This window comes from Amblyraja radiata, chromosome 13 (assembly GCF_010909765.2).
Source record: "Amblyraja radiata isolate CabotCenter1 chromosome 13, sAmbRad1.1.pri, whole genome shotgun sequence".
In the NCBI taxonomy this organism is placed as follows: Eukaryota; Metazoa; Chordata; class Chondrichthyes; order Rajiformes; family Rajidae; genus Amblyraja; species Amblyraja radiata.
In genome coordinates this window covers 27183911-27204257 of record NC_045968.1, presented here as the reverse complement: position 1 = coordinate 27204257, position 20347 = coordinate 27183911, and the positions used below count along the sequence as shown (strand labels likewise).

General features: G+C 41.9%; 1 protein-coding gene across 1 annotated transcript in view; it reads right to left on the bottom strand.

Moving 5' to 3' along the window:
• crocc2 (ciliary rootlet coiled-coil, rootletin family member 2) overlaps positions 1 to 20347 on the bottom strand; it is a 241308-nt gene that overhangs the window by 160838 nt on the left and 60123 nt on the right. Inside the window, exon 4 of the mRNA XM_033031518.1 lies at positions 7253 to 7432. Coding sequence (XP_032887409.1) covers positions 7253 to 7432 — 180 coding nt within the window. The remainder of the gene's footprint in view (positions 1 to 7252; positions 7433 to 20347) is intronic.

Below are 20347 nucleotides of genomic sequence, written 5' to 3'. Positions count from 1 at the left end.
AGTCATTGTCCTTTAATATCTGAGGGTTAAATCTCCAGGTAGTAGTTTTATTAGATATATCTTTTAATTTTATCTTAAATGTTAATGGCGCATGATCCGAGATGATAATATTATGATATTTTGCATCATACGTAAAAGGAAGTAATTTAGAATCTATTAAAAAATAATCTATCCTCGAATAGGTTCCATGTACGGGCGAGAAAAAAGAATATTCTCGTCCGGATGGATTATCTAACCTCCAGATGTCTTTAATATTAGATGTATTGATAAAAGCATTTATGAATTTACTTGATTTCGAGGCAGCTTTCCTTTTTGCAGATGATCTATCTAGATAATTATCTAAAGTACAATTTAAATCACCTCCAATTATTAAATTGTGTTGAGTGGATATAGGAATATTATTAAATATTTTCTTAAAAAATAATGGATTATCAAAATTAGGGGCATATATATTCATTAAAATTACCTTTTTTGAATATAATTCCCCTGTAATTATTACATATCTGCCTTCTTTATCCTCTATAATAGAACTTTGTATGAAAGGTATACCTTTGCGAATAATTATTGCAACTCCTCTAGATTTATGAATAAATGTAGAATGATACACCTTGGAAATCCATTTAGCTGTTAATCTATGTTGAGCATCTTTTTTAAGATGAGTCTCTTGAAGGAAAATGACATCTGTCTTCAATCTGTTCAACTGAGCTAACACCTTTCCCCTTTTAATTGGTTCATTAATTCCTTTTACATTCCAACTGCAGAAGGTTACTGCAGGTATTTAAAGAGGAATTAGATCCTTTTTTATAAGACTGGTGAACCGAGGGTTTGAGGGGTTGACATAGAAATGGCCAATGGTAGATCAATAACAATCATATTGAACGGCAGGGCAGACTTGAGGGGCCTAGTGGCCTACACCTGTTCCAAAGTCCTTATATTCTTATGTTCTGTGTCAATCAGATCAAGTGTAAAGAAGTATAATGTTGGAAATAAAAATCCAGAGCCGCACATTGCCATTTCAGGATAACTCATAAACCGGGTCGCTGAAATGGGAAGTGATCCAGTTGACATCATGGACAATCCTCACCTTGTTAAGCTCCCATCCCCTTCTACACAAAAGGAACTCATATGAAGCTATCCAATTCTGGCTATGATAGTCAACTGCATTGTGAATGCATTTGCCCTACAACTTATTTTCTAAGTATAAAATTGAAATGTGGAAAACCAGTGTGAACAAAGCAGCACACAGTTGGAAACATGATTCACTGGCCGCTATGTGCTTGGACCATCATTGCCTGTGCTTCCATAGGAAGTACATCCTCTGTTGTGCCTTTTTGACTGTGGAGTCGATGGCAGCCCCCCACTTAAGGTCCTTGGAGAAGATGGTTCCCAGGAACTCTCTTTGTACCAGATAAAGACTCTTGTTCATGGGGAAGAGGGAGGAATTGTGAGAAGATGGCACTGATGAAAAGGTCAGTTTTAATAATCCAATGCCTCCAAGGTATTGAACAAGCTGCCTCTGACTAACTCCAGAAGGCTCAGACATTCCCACCCACGATCACCTTCCTTCGAAATCTGCTGCTTTAAGAGAACACCTTATGTGAAAAGATTGCACAGTTAAATTCATGTTTATCATACAAATTCTTAAGGTTCAGGTTTCATAGTTTTCTATGTACAAAAAAATTGTTACCATGTGGTGCCAGAAGCTATCAGTGTGTGCCTTCAACAGGCAGTTCCACAAGCTAAACAATCCATACCTAAAAGCTTCTGAGCATCCTCCCTTCCCTCGTTAATCAAAGTCTCCAACTCAAACTCTTCGAATATTTTTCAGATTATTTACCATATCCTATCAAACTCTGATAATTCAGCAGATTATCCGGACTACTAAACATTAAATCCATTAATACCTAAACTCAGTTTTATTTTACTTTCATGTTGTACACGAGTGTCATACATTTTCCAGTGAACCCAATAAGTTTAAAGGGAGCGGAAACCTACAAATACTCTGGAACCCCCTCGTTCTGGCTATAAATCCACTCACGGACCTGACCCCCTGAGGACCACAACTCTGACCCCAGCACCACTCCAGACACACGCCACCAATTGCACGCTCTGCTCACACTCCGAAGCCCAGCTCACATTTTGAATTAACGAGTGAGCCAGAAGCAGGATCTCAAGATTTACAAACTACTAGAAGCCATATTATCGCTGATTTATTGAAACGCAAACACTCGGGCACAAAGATGGTTCCAGACCAATGCAGAATCTCTAACCTCCCCATCTCACTCTGAACATTTTCCTGTGGAGAATATCCTCCGCTGGTCCAACCCAAACCGGATTTGAATGACTGGGAGTTCATTTTGTTTGCAGAGAGCTAAACTGCATTTGCACTTTCAGTGGACAAGATCCCCGGAAGCAACCTAGAGTTGTGGCATTGCACCAGTACCTTACTTTAAATCCTATTTAATGCACAAGACCTGTCCCAAATTGATGCCCTATAATGCATGTCCCCAGTTTTGTGGGATCTTCAGGATTGTACCTAACTATGATGCAAATGGGCAGCACGGTGATGTAGCAGGTAGAGCTCCTGACCTCACAGCACCAGGGACTCGGGTTGGATCCTGACCTCTGGTGCTGTCTGTATGGAGTTTGTATGTTCTTCTTGAGACCAAGTGGGTTTCTTCCAGATGTTCTGGTTCGCTTCAACTTCCCAAAAACGTGCAGGTCTGTAATTTAACTGGCCTCTGTAAAATTGGCCCTAGTATGTAGGGAGTAGAGACAAAATGGGGATAATATGGAACTAGTGTGAATGATGGTCAGCATGGACTCAGTGGGCTGAAGGGCCTGTTTCTATGCTTTGTCTCTAAACAAAATGTGCCAACTCTAATAGAGAGTTGAACTGACTTCAATGATTTTTTGTCAACATAAGCATCAAAAGGTCTCACATTCTTGGAAAAAAGTGCTTAGGGATTAAGCCAGGAGTAAGAAAATTGAGTAAGCATTCATTCTTAAAGTACTCAGGCTTGACATAGGTAAGATATTTTTTGTGCCCTTGACAGCCTGACAAGAAATGTTGGAAAATATGTATTTACAATCAATGCAAAAACAGCAGCACTTCACTGCAATTTCTTTAGCCTGTCGACTGCCTTAATGTTTATTTTCCAATTTTTAATTATTAATGAATCCATTTTCATCTTGATCAACAATGGGAATGTCAAATCTATCACTTTTAAATTCCAACACAAATTGCTCCATGACTGCTAATTAAATGCCTATCTTGGCCATTGTTTTGTAAATGTTAAATCATGTTCAATCTTGTGCTGAGTTTCAGATTTTTTTTAACTACATCCATCTTTGTGAAACTATTCACCCTTGCTTGTATCTCTGTATCCATTCATCTCCCAGCTGACCATCACGCTTCTCTTTAAAATTACATTTTGTTTCCACATCCATCAGTACCTCAGACTGAAAATCAAACCTCACCACTTTTAGTTTAGTTTAGAGATACAGCATGGAAACAGGCCCTTCGGCCCACCAAGTCCGCACCGACCAGTGATCCCCGCACATTAATACCCTCCTGCACACACATTAGGGACAATATTTACACATACCAAAGAAATTGACCTACAAACTGTACGTCTTTGAAGAGTGGGAGGAAACCGAAGATCTTGGAGAAAACCCACGCACGCAGTCACAGGGAGAACGCACAGACTGCGTAGAAAACACCTGTAGTCGGGATCAAACCCAGGTCTCCGGTGCAGCAAGCGCTGTCTGGCAGCAACTCTACCGCTGCAGAACCATGCCACTACCGCCACTATCTAAGGTCCTGTTTTGCCCACAATCATTCCTCGTCCTATATTCACCTGGACATTATTCCTCAGACCCGACAGTCACCCTTCCTTTCAAGTGATGATGATTGACATGTCACTTTGACGAACCTTTCAATCAATCAACATTAAAATATTGTGGATGAAAACTGAAATAAAATAAGAAAATTGCTGGAAATACACAATAGGTCCAATGGTAGTTGTGGAGAGAGAAATGGTTAACATCTGATGCTAAGATAGAGCAGAGATGAAGATGGCAGTTCAGCATTTTTTTTTATAATGATAACATCATAATGCACTACTGGAGTTTGTAAATGGGTCACCGAATTATTCATCTACTGTACATATCCATGGCATCCTGACATGGTGACCCTATGACCACGTTGTGTACATTACGCATGTGTATCCCGCACTGTACTTTATAAATATACCTTTAGTGTTCTCTGCGGTGTATCCTGTGAATCGTATTTCTACAACCTTCTCCCACAGTTTGTCCTGTAAATGTGCCTCCACACATTCCCCGTATGTGTGCCCTGTGAAACGTTTTGGCTAAATGTAGCTCCTCAGACTCAGAGCTCGTAACCACATTGAGTTTTGTGCTCATACTATTCCCCGTTCGGTACAGATTTATTTTCTTAAGCTGCGGGGAGGTTATTCCCACCGAGCCACAGCCTGGATCTCGTTCGTGGAAGCAGCACAAGAGCTCATTGTTCCGCACCAAACTGAAATCCCTGTAGAGTTGTGCCACAGAATCAGTTGATGATTTAATGAAGGTTACATTTGGATTAGACTGGATTAAACAAGATAAAACTAGGATCAACTTGGTTACAATTTGGAAATATGCAAACTTAAACATAGTGAATAATTATTGCACAAAAAGACAGCTTTAAACCTTTTAGCTATTTCAAGTATTTGTATTTAAATATTTTTGCAACAAACTCACAAGTAAGGGGGACAATAACATAGCCTCTTGTCTTTTCCAACCCGATACCAACAGAAATCCAGTTGCTGGCACTCATAGCTGGCAACTTAATGTAGCAGTGATGAATGCATGGAACAATTTACAGGCTGGATCCCAATAAGGCTATTTACATTTTGGATGCTTCCCATCAGAATTCCATAAGAAACTGCCTTGGGAACTTGGGTGGAAAGCTTTTTGGAGAATTATGTAAGGAGGTAATTAGACAAAAGTACAGAAGTTAGGTTTAGGTTTATTATTGTCACGTGTACCAAGGTACAGTGATAAGCTTTGTTTTGCATGCTAACCTATCAAATCAGACAATACTATACATACATATGATCAAGCCAAACTCAAGTACAGTGGGTAGAGCAAAGGAAAAGCTACAGAATGCAGAATATAGTTCTCAGCATTGTAGCGCCACAGTTCCAGAGACAAAGTCCAATGTCCGCATTGGGATAGTGGTAAGTCGGACAGATAGAAAAGTGATTTAAAAGAGATGAGCAATTGCACTGGATGAGAGTAGATCCCCCTCTGGGACCAACATGCAAAGAATCGCCAAATTCCGATGCCATCTTGCAAACGGTATGATAAAGAGGATTAAGGGAAGGTTTGATGGAGATTTTTTAACAAATGGGATGAATGATCCCACTGAAGAGTATCAGTAACTAGGTGACACTTGCAATTGACAATTGAAAGGAGATGAAGAGTCTTTCTCATGCAACAGGTTGGCATAATCATGCAGAATAAAACAGGACCTTCAGCCCATTATTCATGCCAATCATCGAGTAACATTTTTCTATGCTATATGAACAGAGAGGGGAATGAGACTAACTGGATAGCTCATTCAAAGAGGCAGTTCAGGCACAATTGCCTCCTCTTGTGAGACCAGGAATTATTAGAGCACCATGAAACAAGCTGGGCATCATAGCCCTGTATCATAGAGCAATGGAGGCCAAACACACCACCTGACTGCTCCCAATACTGCTGCACTAACCCAATTCATTATGGAACAGTCAAATGATTGATCGTTAGACAGGTTTCTTGAAGGTTGCTTAACCATTGCTCTGAAAGCAAAACCATACATTAGAATAAAAATTGAGTTACAAGATTGCAGATTTTGGAATCTGGAGCAAAAGCAAACTGCTGGAAGAACGTTACAGAAGCAGCTGTGGAAGCACAAGTCCAGTCGACGTTTCGGGCTGAGATCCTGCATCAGGAAAAACTTCACCATTTCAAATCCAAACCTGTAAGTAGCTAAGTCCAACCGTAAGTAAAAGAGAGTGGGGCAAAGAAGCAATAAAAGCGAGCTGGTCCCATACAAGGACAAACAAAATGGAATCAGGTACAGTTGTGTAAACTGAAAGTGCAGAAACCAAACAAAGCAGAGGCATGAATAATTAGAGTTAAGGAACTTACATTTGAAGAAGATTTAATTTTAAACATTAGCAGTAGTGATGGGATAGATTAAGACACCAGTCAGTGCAAGATCAGTGAGGGATTGGGGCAATGAGAGATTTTCAAGGACACTGTGTAAAGGACTTGAGGCTTGTCTACGGATTAAATACTTTACATTGGTTGTACAGTTGGTGAATTGACTCCTTCATGGTGACTTTTACACCATGAAATAATGGACCAGTTCATCACTCGATTTGATACAGACCAATGTCACAAAAAGGTCCTCCATCTAACACAGGCCACTTCCCTAAATGTTGCAAGGAGTCTCTAATGTGGTCTTGTCAGAAAGATTCTTGGATCCCAATTTTATACCGAAATGTGGTTGTGACACAGTCAAATTGTTGGACCCAAATATCAGAGTATTCAGTGTTTGGTTTTTGTAGTTTCGGCGGTTCCCAGGATACCTCAATTACTCCCCTCATAGCTGTAGATTTCCTGATGGCTTAAAATAATTTACACTTTGTTCCAATTTCACACAATACCGTCAACACATCTGAAATGGCCTGGCAAGCTGTTTAAATATAAATCATCAACAACCGAAGTGTCCAAATAATCCTGCCGCTTCCTGACAACAAATAAAAAGTGATCCAGAAAAAACCTTGGACTTGTTCCCTACATCCTGCAGCGCTGTATTACAACTGATGTGGTTACGGTGCCACAGAAACCTTACAATCTGGGTTTCCCAACATCCCTTCCTTCCTCAACCTAAGGAACCTTAGTTCCTCAAACTAAGCCAGCAATTTTTAAACTGTCAGTCCTTTTTTCATTAACCACTGTCCCATTCCTTCATTTGTAAGTAATGGTTCAGTTAATGGCTGATAGATGTGAACAGCTCTGCACTAAAGAGACCCCAGCTATCAAGCTTAGTTGATATTTATTCCACTTTCAATCCTTCCTCACTAATCCTGCTTGGCAATTGCTCCTCCCTTCAAACTAAATTCCGTCCTCTGAATTGTAGGTCAACCTGTGACATTTATGTGGGTTAAAATCTGCATTGAAAGGAAATTCCTACCTTGGCCTGAAGCTTCTGTACAAGTTGAGCTTGACGCTGCTGTCCATCCTGATAGGCCTGGAGCTTTCTCCTGTATACTCTCTCTTCATCCTCAAACTGGCGACGAAGATCTGATACAGCCTTTGACTCAGCCACCTCTTGCTCCCTCTCAGACACTTCCAACTTGAGGGATTTCTCCAACTAATGAAACAGATAGCAGAGGAAACAGATTAGTGACATGGGCTATCATATCAAGATTCAAGCGATTCAAGAGACATTTATTGTCACATGCACCAAATTGGTACAGTGAAATTTATGTTCACCATACAGCCATACGAATAAAAAAAAGAACACAGCACACGATAGACTTTAACATAAACATCCCCACACAGCGGAATCAAAGTTTCCTATTCTGAGGGAAGGCACCAAAGTTCAGTCATCTTCCTCTTGTTGTTCACCCGTGGTCGGGGCCTCCTGAGCCCCCCTGCAGTCGCTGCTACGGGCGGCCCGATGTTAGGCTCTCTTGCCAGGATGATGGAACTCCGACGTCGGAATGGAAGAACACTCTCAGCGGCTTAGATTTCCGAATCGGCCACTTCTCGAATCAGTTATAGCTCGGCTCCTGAAGTCCACAGGCCGAGCTATAACTCTTGAAAGTCAAATGTCCAGAGTTATAGTGCACAGTTATAGAAAGCAGTCCTCCAGTCCACCAAGTTTGCATCCACCATCAAGCCATTTGCATTAATCCCATGTTATTTCATCCACATCTCATCAACTCTCCCCGCATTCTACCACTCACTGCAAACTAGGTGCAATTAAGTACTCAATTAACCCAACAACCTACACATCTTTGAGCTACGAGGAAATGAGAGCACTGGGGAAGCCCATGCAGTCACAAGGAGAATGTGAAAACTCCATGCTGACAGGAGCTGAGGTCAGGGTTGAATCTAAATTGCTGATGCTGTGAACCAGCTGTCCTACTGGCTGTGTCACCGTGCACCGTATATGTGATGTGATACTCTCGATGATGTTCAGCTTCATTAATGTAATGTTTTGTCTGCAAAAGGCTGTGCAATGGCTGCCTCCCCACTGGAAAGGCAACATTAAGTTTTAGTTCTGTATTTCACCCCAGCTCTTGTGGAAGCTGCAGTATGACAAAGGTTAGGATAGCTGTACAGCACAACATCTTTAGGCATTCATTGATGCATATCAATGTTCCTGATAGGTATTCATTGACGTACCCCAATGCCACGGGATGGGTATTCTTTGATGCACACTACAAGGTTCTTGATATTGAAAATTAAATAAAGGATTAAATAGCATGTAGGTTTACTTGTATTAGTGTTATTGCATTAGTATATTAATGTTTTGAGAACGTATTGTTATTGTTGATAAGAAATTAGAAAGCTTGCACAATTTCAAGGGTCAAAATCTGTATGAAATGTTGACCATTCCGATTGGAATTTCACAGTAATAAAGTAACTGGAATAAAGTGTGTCTGGAAAATGAATGGAAGTTGTCAGAGTCTAATTGATTGGCGATTACACTCTCCCATCATTGATGAAGACTGATATCTGTGCATTTCTGGGAAGTCTTGTGTTTCCTCAGGACACTGCAACTAATGTATTATCATTGTTGTACTGCAGGAACAAGGTTGCTCATTTGTATACAACTATATGCCATATAAAACAACAAAGTTGGTGACCACATCATCTGTCTTAGGTGCTGGCAAGGATACCAGGAAACCTCTGCTCCGGTCATATGTTTTATGTTCGGGCATCTTGAGGAGATTTCTTGTTAACAAACCCATGCAATAGCTCATTATAAGATGCTTACTGGATAGATGGTGCTTTTCACTCCATCTAATCCATATAGTACCAGGTATGTGGATGTGTGGCACAAGGTAGACTGACTTTTAGTTTAATGAGGCCATGCCACATTGAACTCAAAGTCTCTTCCATTAGTGTAGAGAGATCTAACTGCTGTATTTTACTCAACTAGTGAATTCTTGGTGATCTGTATACAGGTCTGAAGAAGGGTTTCGGCCCGAAACGTCGCCTATTTCCTTCGCTCCATAGATGCTGCTGCACCCACTGAGTTTCCCCAGCAATTTTGTGTACCTACAGGAAATTAATGCCTGTTTGATGCATGACTGTAGAGGGCACTTTACTTCATAGCGAAACATTTGATACTGAGACAGAGTACCTGAAATAGAAATCATCCTATTCCTTCTTGCTATAAATCCTTCAGATTGATAAACACCAAATTCTTATGCACAAAAATGTTTTCTTGCTCCTTCAACTTCCAACATGGATAGAACTGAGGAATTGTAAGGGTAAAATGACCTAATGGGAGTTATCTACATGCCCCCAAACAGTAGCCTGGAAATAAGGTGCAGATTGAATCAAGAGTTAAAATAGGCATGTCATAAAGGCAATACTACAGTTGTTATGGGGGATTTCAACATGCAGGTAGACTGGGTAAACCAGGTTGGTACTGGACCCCAAGAAAGGGAGTTTGTGGAGTGCCTCTGTGATGGATTCTTAGAGCAGCTTGTACTGGAGCATACCAGGGAGAAGGCAATTCTGGATTTAGTGTTGTGTAATGAACCAGATTTGATAAAGGAATGAGATTAAGGTGCTATTAGGAGTAATATAATAAGTTTTAATCTACAATTTGAGAGGGAGAAGGGTAAATCGGAGGTGTCAGTATTACAGTTGAACAAAGGGGACTATGGAGCCATGAAGGAGGAGCTGGCCAAATTCAGGTATGTTGACTGAAAACATACCCTAGCAGGGATGACAGTGGAATAACAATGGCAGGTATATCTGGGAATAATACAGAAGGTGCAGGATCAGTTAATTCCAAAGAGGAAGAAAGATTCCAAGGGGAGTAAGGGGCGACTGTGGCTGACAAGGGAAGTCAGGGACAGTATAAAAATAAAAGAGAAGAAGTACAACATAGCAAAGATGAGCAGGAAGCCAGAGGCTGGGGTAACGTTTAAAGAGCAACAGAAGATAACTAAAAAGGCAATACGGGGAGAAAAGATGAGGCACGAAGGTAAGCTAGCCAAGAATATAAAGGAGGATAGTAAAAGCTTTTTTGGGTATGTGAAAGGGGAAAAATCATTTAAGACCAAAGTTGAACCCTTGAAGATGGAAAAGGGTGAATTTATTATGGGGAACAAGGAAATGACAGATGAGTTGAACAGGTACTTTGGATCCTTCTTCACTAAGGAGGACACAAACAATCTTCCTGATGTACTAATGGTCAGAGGATCTGGAGTGACGGTGGAACTGAAGGAAATCTGCATTAGGCAGGAAATGGTGTTGGGTAGACTAATGGGACTGAAAGCTGATAAATCCTCAGGGCCTGATGGTCTGCATCCCAGAGTACTTAAGGAAGTGGCTCTAGAAATCGTGGATGCATTGGTGATCATTTTCCAATGTTCTATAGATTCAGGGTCAGTTCCTGTGGATTGGAGGGTAGCTAATGTTATCCCACTTTTTAAAAAAGGCAGGAGGGAGAAAACGGAATTATTGACCAGTTAGTCTGACATCGGTGGTGGGGAAGATGCTGGAGTCAATCATAAAAGATGAAATAGCATCACATTTGGATAGCAGTAACAGGATTGGTCCGAGTCAGCATGGATTTAAGAAGGGGAAATCATGCTTGACTAATCTTCTGAAATTTCAGTGGATGTAGTGTATCTGGACTTTCAGAAAGCATTTGATAAGATCCCACATAGGAGATTAGTTGGCGAAATTAGGGCACATGGTATTGGCGGTAGAGTGCTGACATGGATAGAAAATTAGTTGGCAGACAGGAAACAATGAGTAGGGATTAATGGGTCCTTTTCAGAATGGCAGGCAGTGAATAGTGAGGTACCGCAAGACTCGGTGCTGGGACTGCAGCAATATATTACAATATATATTAATGATTTAGATGAAGGGATTACAAGTAACATTAACAAATTTGCAGATGACACAAAGCTGGGTGGCAGTGTGAACTATGAGGAGGATGCTATGAGAATACAGGGTGACTTGGACAGGTTGGGTGAGTGGGCAGATGCATGGCAGATGCAGTTTAATGTGGATAATGTGAGGTTATCCACTGTGGTAGCAAAAACAGGAAGGCAGATTATTATCTAAATAGTGTCAAATTGGGTAAGGGGAAGTACAACGGGATCTGGGAGGTCCTTGTTCGTCAGTCGGTGAAAGTAAGCATGCAGCTACAGCAGGCAGTGAAGAAAGTGAATGGCATGTTGGCCTTCATAACATGAGGAGTTGAGTATAGGAGCAAAGAGGTCCTTCTGCAGTTGTACAGGGCCCTAGTGAGACCACACCTGGAGTATTGTGTGAAGTTTTGGTCTCCAATTTTGAGGAAGGACATTCTTGCTATTGAGGGCGTGCATCATAGTTCACAAGGTTAATTCCCGGGATGGCAGGAGTCATATGCTGAGAGAATGGAGCGTCTGGGCTTGTATACTCTGGAATTTAGAAGGATGAGAGGCGATCTTATTGAAACATATAAGATTATTAACAGTTTGGACACGCTAGAGCCAGGAACCATGTTCCCGATGTTGGGGGAAGTCCACAACCAGGGGCCACAGTTTAAGAATAAGGGGTAAGCCATTTAGAATGGAGATGAGGAAACACTTTTTCACACAGAGTTGTGAGTCTGTGGAATTCTCTGCCTCAGAGGGCGGTGGAGGCTGGTTCTCTGGATACTTTCAAGAAAGAGCTAGATAGGGATCTTAAAGTTCGCGAAGTCAGGGGATATGGGGAGAAGGCAGGAATGGGGTACTGATTGTGAATGATCAGCCATGATCACATTGAATGGCGGTGCTGGCTCAAAGGGCCGAATGTCTATTGGCTCAAAGCACCTATTGTCTATTGTCAAATTTTATTTGTGCCAATCACTTTCTTACAAATATTTCCACCTCTCATGTTTTATGCCTTCTTCACCTGAGGTCTCTTTTGCTTGGTAGTGTGGAAATTCCAGAAAGTGATTTGTTTCTAAATTTAAACATGTTTGTTCAAAATAAAGCCGGACGCAAGGAAAAAATGTGAGGCATTAGCCAGAGAGCAATTAAACCTTTTGACCCGCGTCCATGTTTCCTTTCCATGCTCATCAGAAGCAGTCTACCTAGTCGGTAAATAATCAAACTGAATGTGAAGAAAGCTGTACCATGCCATCAGGTCTGACTAATCATCAATAAACAGAAAATGGTTGATGCCCAGACAAGGGGTCACAGACGTAAATTATTGATTATTTTTTCCCTCCACAGATGCTGCCTGATCTGTTGAGATTTCTTCAGTAATGTTCTCCTTATTTCAGATTCAAGAATCTGCAGTTGTTTTGGCTTTTCAAGGATGTCACCATGTTATTATAAAATAGTTATCCCTCCAACTGACTGAAAAGTTGTCGTCTCTGTGCATCGCAGAGCTCATCATAACAAGACATTCCATTTTCTCCTCTCGAAAAACTTGTTGGATGCAAAGAAAATTTTGAACAACTCAAATCTCGGTCTAAAACATGAAGATTTCCACTGGTTGGAAGCAGGTGCTAGATATGATCCACTATAGTTGTGCCGATCCATAAAGCACGGTGCCGCGGAGGTAGAGTTGCTGCCTTACAGCGCCAGAGATCCCGGGTTCAATCCTAACTTACGGGTGCTGTCTGTACGGAGTTTGAACCTTCTTCCCGTGACCTGTGTAGATTTTCCCTGGACACTCCAGTTTCCTCCTCCAATTGCCCCTAGTGTGTGTAAGATAGTGTTAGTGCGCAGGGATCGCAGATTCGGTGGGCCGAAGGGCCTGTTTCCACACTGTATCTCTAAACAAAACTAAAAAAAACTGAAGGAGTTACTGAGTAAAGGTGCGTGATGACCTGAATTGCATGGATTACCGGACAAGTGGTACAACCAGACTACATGATCAGAGATGTGCACACAAAGTCATTAGTACTCATGAGGGATCACAGCAAAGACTTCCCCGAATATTGCCACGGCTGCTGTCAATGACATTTAAGACTGCAATTCCTTACATCAATTAACTCCTCCATGGATATGACAACTTTAATGCAGGTCTCATATAATAAGTTTCATATTCAGCCTGGATTCCGGACCCCTGGTTTTCTTTAAGCTGATCCCAACCCTAGATCTGGTTCCAGTCTCACACCCATACCGGACCTGGACAATGGGTCCACCATTAAATGGCCCCATGCTCCTGAACTTGCAAGTACACAGATCAGCAAATGGTAGGTCAGAAGGTGCTTAGTGAAAATTGCAGCGAGAAAGAGAGGGTAAAACGATATGCCCAATGGTTGGGGTGAAGGGAGCTGGCAGAGTAAAGCCTCAGGCCTAGATGGGTAAGCCACATGCTGGACTGAAAAAATACAAGACCAGGAGCTGGCAATTCATCCCATTAAAAATCATAAAAGTTCTATTGAAAAGAAGAGAATCTCATAGCCAATTAATTGCGTCCTTGGCATGCACCAACTACGAATAGCTTTTTCCAAATCCAAGAGGTTTGGATTTTATAGTGTGAGAACTGCAGGGATTAAACTGGGCTCTGCCATTTGGACGGTGTACACACATGAGATTGTAGGAGTAGTTAGCTTCTATTTACTTTGGGTTTCCTTTGTAGCTAATAACTGTCTTCCATCCAAAAGTTAACAGTATCGGCTGTGGTCCACTAGGAACAGGAGCCTACGTTACAATGATGAAAAGGGTGTGTTCTATTCTAAGTCTATTATCTGGGTGAGGGGTGACTGTAATATTTAATCATGCAATCCCAAAACATTTCCAAGATATATTGTTCTTATTATGTCCACAGAGTCCCATTTTCACCTCCTGCTTTGGCCGCAACAGATGGACACTTCTGGTCCGAATGTTTTAATTTAATTTTGCTTTCCAAAGCCTGGGGAAAATCCTAGCACAAAATCTGCATGGCCATTAGTGATGGGCAAAAGCAGAAGGGGTATGGGGAATTGTTGTTGTGGGGGAGGGGGGAAGGGGGCAGTGGGGAAGGTTGTTGCTGAGTAAAATCCAATCAGTTGCCTCATCCTCTGCAGGCAGGTTGTCCCGTTAACAGGAAGCAGCTGGCTGTGGCCTCAACAATCTAGTCCTCTGTGAGAGCTGGGGGAAGGGGAGGAAGGCAGGGGGCACCATTAACTCTGGTTCCTCAAAACAAACATTCTTTGTATTTAATCTTCACTCTTTGGGCAGATAATGTTTCACAACACGGCCTCCATTGTTTTAATTGTTAACAATGTCCCTGTAATGGTGTAATTACGCTGCCAGGTCAGCTGCTTTGTATCATAGCAATAATCTTTATTTGGTTCCAGTGGCGATTAAAACCAGATCCTAACAATTCAATGCTACTGAACTGCCTCCTTGCTTCTGGGAGCTCATGGGTTTAAAACTCATTACTTCTCCATCAATCTTCCTTTGGCTTGGTGAAGCCTATAAATACATCTACTCCATTCACTTTCTGTGAGGCAGAATGGGACTGTTCTTGTGGATAACTCATCCATTTCACAATCTCTCATCATCAGTTTAGATAGTAACTGCAAGACAGCGTCTATGCCATAAGATGGCAAACACGACGAGAGGAGAGAATCAAGCGCCAAACTCACATTTCACTATATTGATGATGATTACATTTTGTTTTGGTTGCATAATCCCTTTGTAAGGTTCAATTGAGCAAGTTCAAACAATAACATCAAACTGAATATTTAAGCAAAGTTAGAACACTGGTGAGGAAGAAATAAATGGAAGAAAGAGTCCAAGTCCACAAGAGTCTCACACGAGGAGGAGTTATGTGATAAAGTTACACGTAGTGACTCATCTCCAGAGAACGACATATGGGTAGACATTATTTCAGGCTGGGATCCTTCTTCAGACTGAATGTTGTTGATGTTTAGAGGAAATCAGTGACAATCAGTGATAAATTTAAATTTATGATGCTTTTTTTTCCACATCCAATGAGTATTACTGGTGCCAAACTACAAAAATCTGTATACGAGAGGCAGCTCCATTTTAGGGCTAACCAGCGCCAGGATCAGGCTCCGATCTGACTCAGTGGCTCCCGTCCCCGGCTCCTGTCGTATTCAGCAGCTCCCGGCCCTGGCTGCACTAAGCGGCTCCCGGTTCATCGTGGTAGTCGCCGCCACCGCCCGTGGACGCAGCCCCACCCGCAGAACACAACCCCTGCTTGCCCGCGAACACAGCCCCCGCCCCCCCGCGAACACAGGCCCCGCCCGCGAGCACAGCCCCCTCTGCCTGCGAACACAGCCCCACCCGCAGAACACAACCCCTGCTTGCCCGCGAACACAGCCCCCGCCCGCCCGCGAACACAGGCCCCGCCCACGAACACAGCCCCCGCCCGCGAACACAGCCCCCGCCCACCCGCGATCGCAGCCCCCACCGACACTCTGCTCACTCTGCTCCTTCAGCTTTATTCTCGCCACTGGTGATTGACAACGGGTTCCGGAAGGGTCGTAGCCGTCCCAGCGAATGAAAGGAGAGACTAATAACTTTTGTAATATAACACCGATTGGAACAAAACTTGAAGCACTTGCAGCACAGGAGAATGGCGAGTAAGGTGGAAAAAATCGTAGTGCTATCGGGTACCGTTTTTGCGCAAAACTAAAAACAATGCAAACCGGAAGAGGACAAGATGAGAGTTTTATATGTATATAGATTATTGTCTGAAGCTGATCTGGTAAAAAATTGCCCTTGATTGCATACAAGCAAGGATGAAAATATCCATACTCGAACAGCAGCTGAGTATAACTTCAGTTGCAAGGTAGACAAAATGGCTGGAGAAACTCAGCGGGTGAGACAGCATCTATGGAGGGAAAGAATAGGTGACCCGAAGGGTCTGCTAAGGGTCTCGACTCAACTCGACTCTTAAGAGTCTCGACCTGAAACATCGCCTATTCCTTCACAATAGATGCTGCCTCACCCGCTGAGTTTCTCCAGCGATTTTATCTACTTTCGATTTTTCCAGCATCTGCAGTTCTTTCTTAAACATAACTTCAGATGTATGTATGATGACCTTTGATTTGAGAGCTCTCTGAAGAATAGGGTGAAATCTTAGTCTTGAAAAAATAGGACATTGGTTGATGAACTCCTTGGTGCCAAATAGAAGACAAGCCATGCATTGAGCAAAGTCAATAGCAGTGATAGGGTATTAAAAAGCACAGTTAAGGCTTGATCTGAAATGTCTACTTAACGCAAATTTGGCTGGGGACTTCGGCTATGGTCTGAAAAACATTTTCAAAATCAAACTTATATGATCATATTTCCTCTATTGCTATACGTGCTTCTCTAAATCTTGCCAAAATCAAGAATTCATTCATTGATGTCCGTGTTGAACCAGCTCCCGTGACTAAGGAGCTGAATAGCAAAAAACTGCAGATGTTGGATAGCTGAAATAAAACCAAAGGTGTTGGAAATGCACACTAGATCAGGAAATGTCTGCATTGAGAGATAAAGAGTTAATTTTTTAGGTCAATCCTTCCTCTTGTCTACAACCTCAATGTCTAACTTTTCCTATTCCTAATGAAAGATCATTGACTTGAAACATTATCCCAAATCTGTTGAGAATTCACAGTGCTCTGTTTTATTTGATATATAAGATTTATTAAGCAGTTTGTTGGACATTCAATTCCTTAATCCCTTCCAGTATTATAATCTATCATTTTTCGTGTTTCTTCCCTCGCTTAAATGCTGATCATCAGCTGGTGAAACTGCTACCTCACAACGCCAGAGACCAGGTTCGCTCCTAACCTCAGTGTGAAGTTTTGAACATTTCCCTGTGGTTTTCCCATGGGTTTCCTCTGCGTGCTCTGGTTTCCTCCCACATCCGAAAGAAGTGGGGATTTGTAGGTTAAATTGGCCTCTGTAAATCACCCCAAAGTGTGTAGGGTGCGGATTGCAAAAGTGGAACATAGAAGTAGCGGATGACAATAACTCTCTTGAACTTGAACTTGAACTTGATCGATGATTGGCGTGAATTTGGTGGGCCAAAGGCCTGTTTCCATGCTGTGGCTTTCATTTCAATTCAATTAAATTCTATTCTATTAAATAATCTACACAAAACCTGTCCTTTTCTTTATTGATCTACACTTCGGACTGAAAGTCTGGCAACTCCATGGTGCAGTTAGTAGAGCTACTGCTTCACAGCTCCAGAGACCCAAATTCGTGAGCTCAGGTGCTATCTGTTCGAAGTTTTCACCTGTGAGGTTGTGGTTCTTTCTCCAGGTGCTTCCATGTACCAGTGACTTGCAGGTTGGTAGGTTAATTGGCTGCTGTAAATTGTCTCGAGCAGAAGCAGGAGTAGGCCATAGTCTTTCAAACCTATTTAACCATTCAATGCAATCATTGTTAACACACATCAAATCTATTTAGACCATAGAACAATGCAGCACAGGAGTAGGCCCCTTGGCCCACAATGTTTGTGCTGAACATGATGGCAAGTTAAACTGATCTCATCTGCCTGTATATGATCCATTTCCCTCTTTTCTCTGCAATTCCACGTGCTTATCTAAAAGCTTCTTAATCTCCACTATCGTATCTGGCTCCTCCACCACCCCAGGCAATTTATCTACATATCCATCATACCTCAGATATTAAAGTGGAATAAAAACTTCAGAAAAGGCTTTCGAATGATCATAAAAGCAGGACAAATGTGTTGAAGGTTAAAGCTAGGCCAAAAGAAATTTAGGACACGTCAGGAAGTTCTTTGCGAATGCAACAACATATGGAACGGTCTCTTGGGTAAGACAGTGGAGCGAGAGATCTGGAATTGTTTAAGAAACTATCAGATGATGTGATGTGGGACCGAAGGGGGCATTCTGGATCAGATCGGGGTCCAAATAACTTTGCTTACATAAATTCAGGAACTAAGGCTTGAAACAATGGGCAGTAGCTGCTGAATCTTAAGCATGATTGGCAGATATTTATTAACCAAATATATTATGGACCTGAGCAAACAGGATTTTAGTAACGAGTCACAGAACACCCACAATTTGATTCAACAGCAGAACAGGCACAAGGGACTGAACACTTAATTCTTGTTCAAATGTAACAATTGATGATCATCTGGCTGAGGGTTTTCAGAATTTTTGGTTTTTGTTTCAGATTTCCATAATCTTAAGATTTGTTTAGAATAAAACCTGGCTATCTAATATAAAGCTGTTTGTTAACACATTTCCATTCATGTGATACAGTACAAAAATATCCCTTTCAGAATTGACCCGAACCTTGGCTCCATCCACATATCCCCTTATCTTGTTTTTCTTGGCTGCATCCCTTACTTCCCACGCTTCAAGCCTGAGTGCATCAATCCTAAATAACTGCATTCAAATTCAATGTGTAGTTAATCATAGTTACTTTCCTAACTGTAAATCAGATGAAATATAGGGCAAGCTTTCTGCTTACGACTTGATGAGAAATTGAAATTTTCCCCCTTTCTATTCCGCATATTTTCCAGCTGGTGACAGCACGGAGCAGTGGGAGTTGGGGTGGGGGAGGTGGGTGGTGGAGCCGGCAAGCACCGCTGGGCATGATCCTCAGAGAAAGTGAAGAGAAATTCATTCCGCACAGTTACAGCAATGTTTGAAAGGGAATATTCACATTTATTCCAATTTGGCTTTCGTTCAGCATGATGCATTATGTTTTGCAGTTTGCCAGGTAGTAGCACAAGGGTACAGCGATGTTTCTGTTGTTGCTGTTGTTTGAGGGCTAGACCAATGCAGATAACAGAAGGGTTTAAGCAGTACTCAGAACAACATTGGGACCAGTCTTAGCATGGGTGATGCAGATGTCCTGTGATGTCTCAATTGGACGGTGATATGGAGTCACAGAGAGATATAGTATGAAACAGGTCCTTCGGCCCATCAATTTCAGACTGACCATCAATTATCAATTTATACTAAAGAGCCTGTCCCACTTGGACGACCTAATCCACGAGTTTAGAAGACCCTAGATGAGTTGAAAAAAATGTCAATGTGTTGACTCGCCGAAGTAAAAGACCTCCTACGACTATACCTACGACCTCCTGCGACTATGTCTACGACCTCCTACGACCCCCCTCGACCTCAGTCTTCCACACCTAAGACCAACTACAATTACGAGTGGAAATGATCACATGATAAAATGATGTCATGTTTGAATTTTTTTTCTCGGGCCAGTTACTGACCTACGACAACCTACGACTGTCTACGACTACTTACGACTACCATCACAACCCACTACGACCTACCCACGACCTACCTACAAGTAAAAAGTATCAATTTTTTCCATGCCGACCTTTTATTTACTCATGGACATTTTTTATCAGGTTAGAAAAAACGCCGCGACCCACTTGAGGTCACGAGTACGCGGAGATCACTCACGAGCATGAGGAAGTGTTACGAAGACCTCCTACAACCTCGTGACGACCATGCTGCGAGTATGAGTCAAGGGCAAATTCGGCAGAGGTCGCCAATTAGGTCGTGAAAGTGGGACAGGGCCTTAACCCTACTTGAATTGCTCTTTTTCTCCACACATTCTTACCAACTCCCCTCAGATTTATCACTGCCCTAAATAAACAAAAAATACTTGCCCACCACTGATATTTAATGCCACTTTTTGCTCACCTAATTGTGTTTTAAGTATTCCCTGACACATTCTGTACTTCTGAAGGACTCCCTTTTCTTTTGTTTTCTATACTCTACAGAGAGAGAGAAAGTGAGAGAGAGCGAGAGGGGACACAGGAACTATTGAAGATTTTGCTGCTTTGCAAACATGTGTGGTTATTGACCAATTTGTTACTCATTGGAATTGCCAATTACATTACAATTTAATTCAAATGGGGAAGAACTAATCTTGGCACAAATTAACAGTTTGCCCCCAAGAGAAGCCCAAGCTTTGTGAAACCTTTTTGTACAATTAGTCAGGCTTCCGCTGAGATCCTGAAATATACTCCATAATCCACATAGATCCACAGACATATAGCAAGGAAGTGGGTCCTTTGGCCCACCAAGTACATGCCAACCATCAAGCACCTATTCTTTCAAATAGAACATGTTGTCCTACAACTTTAGGCTGTGCATGCCATATGC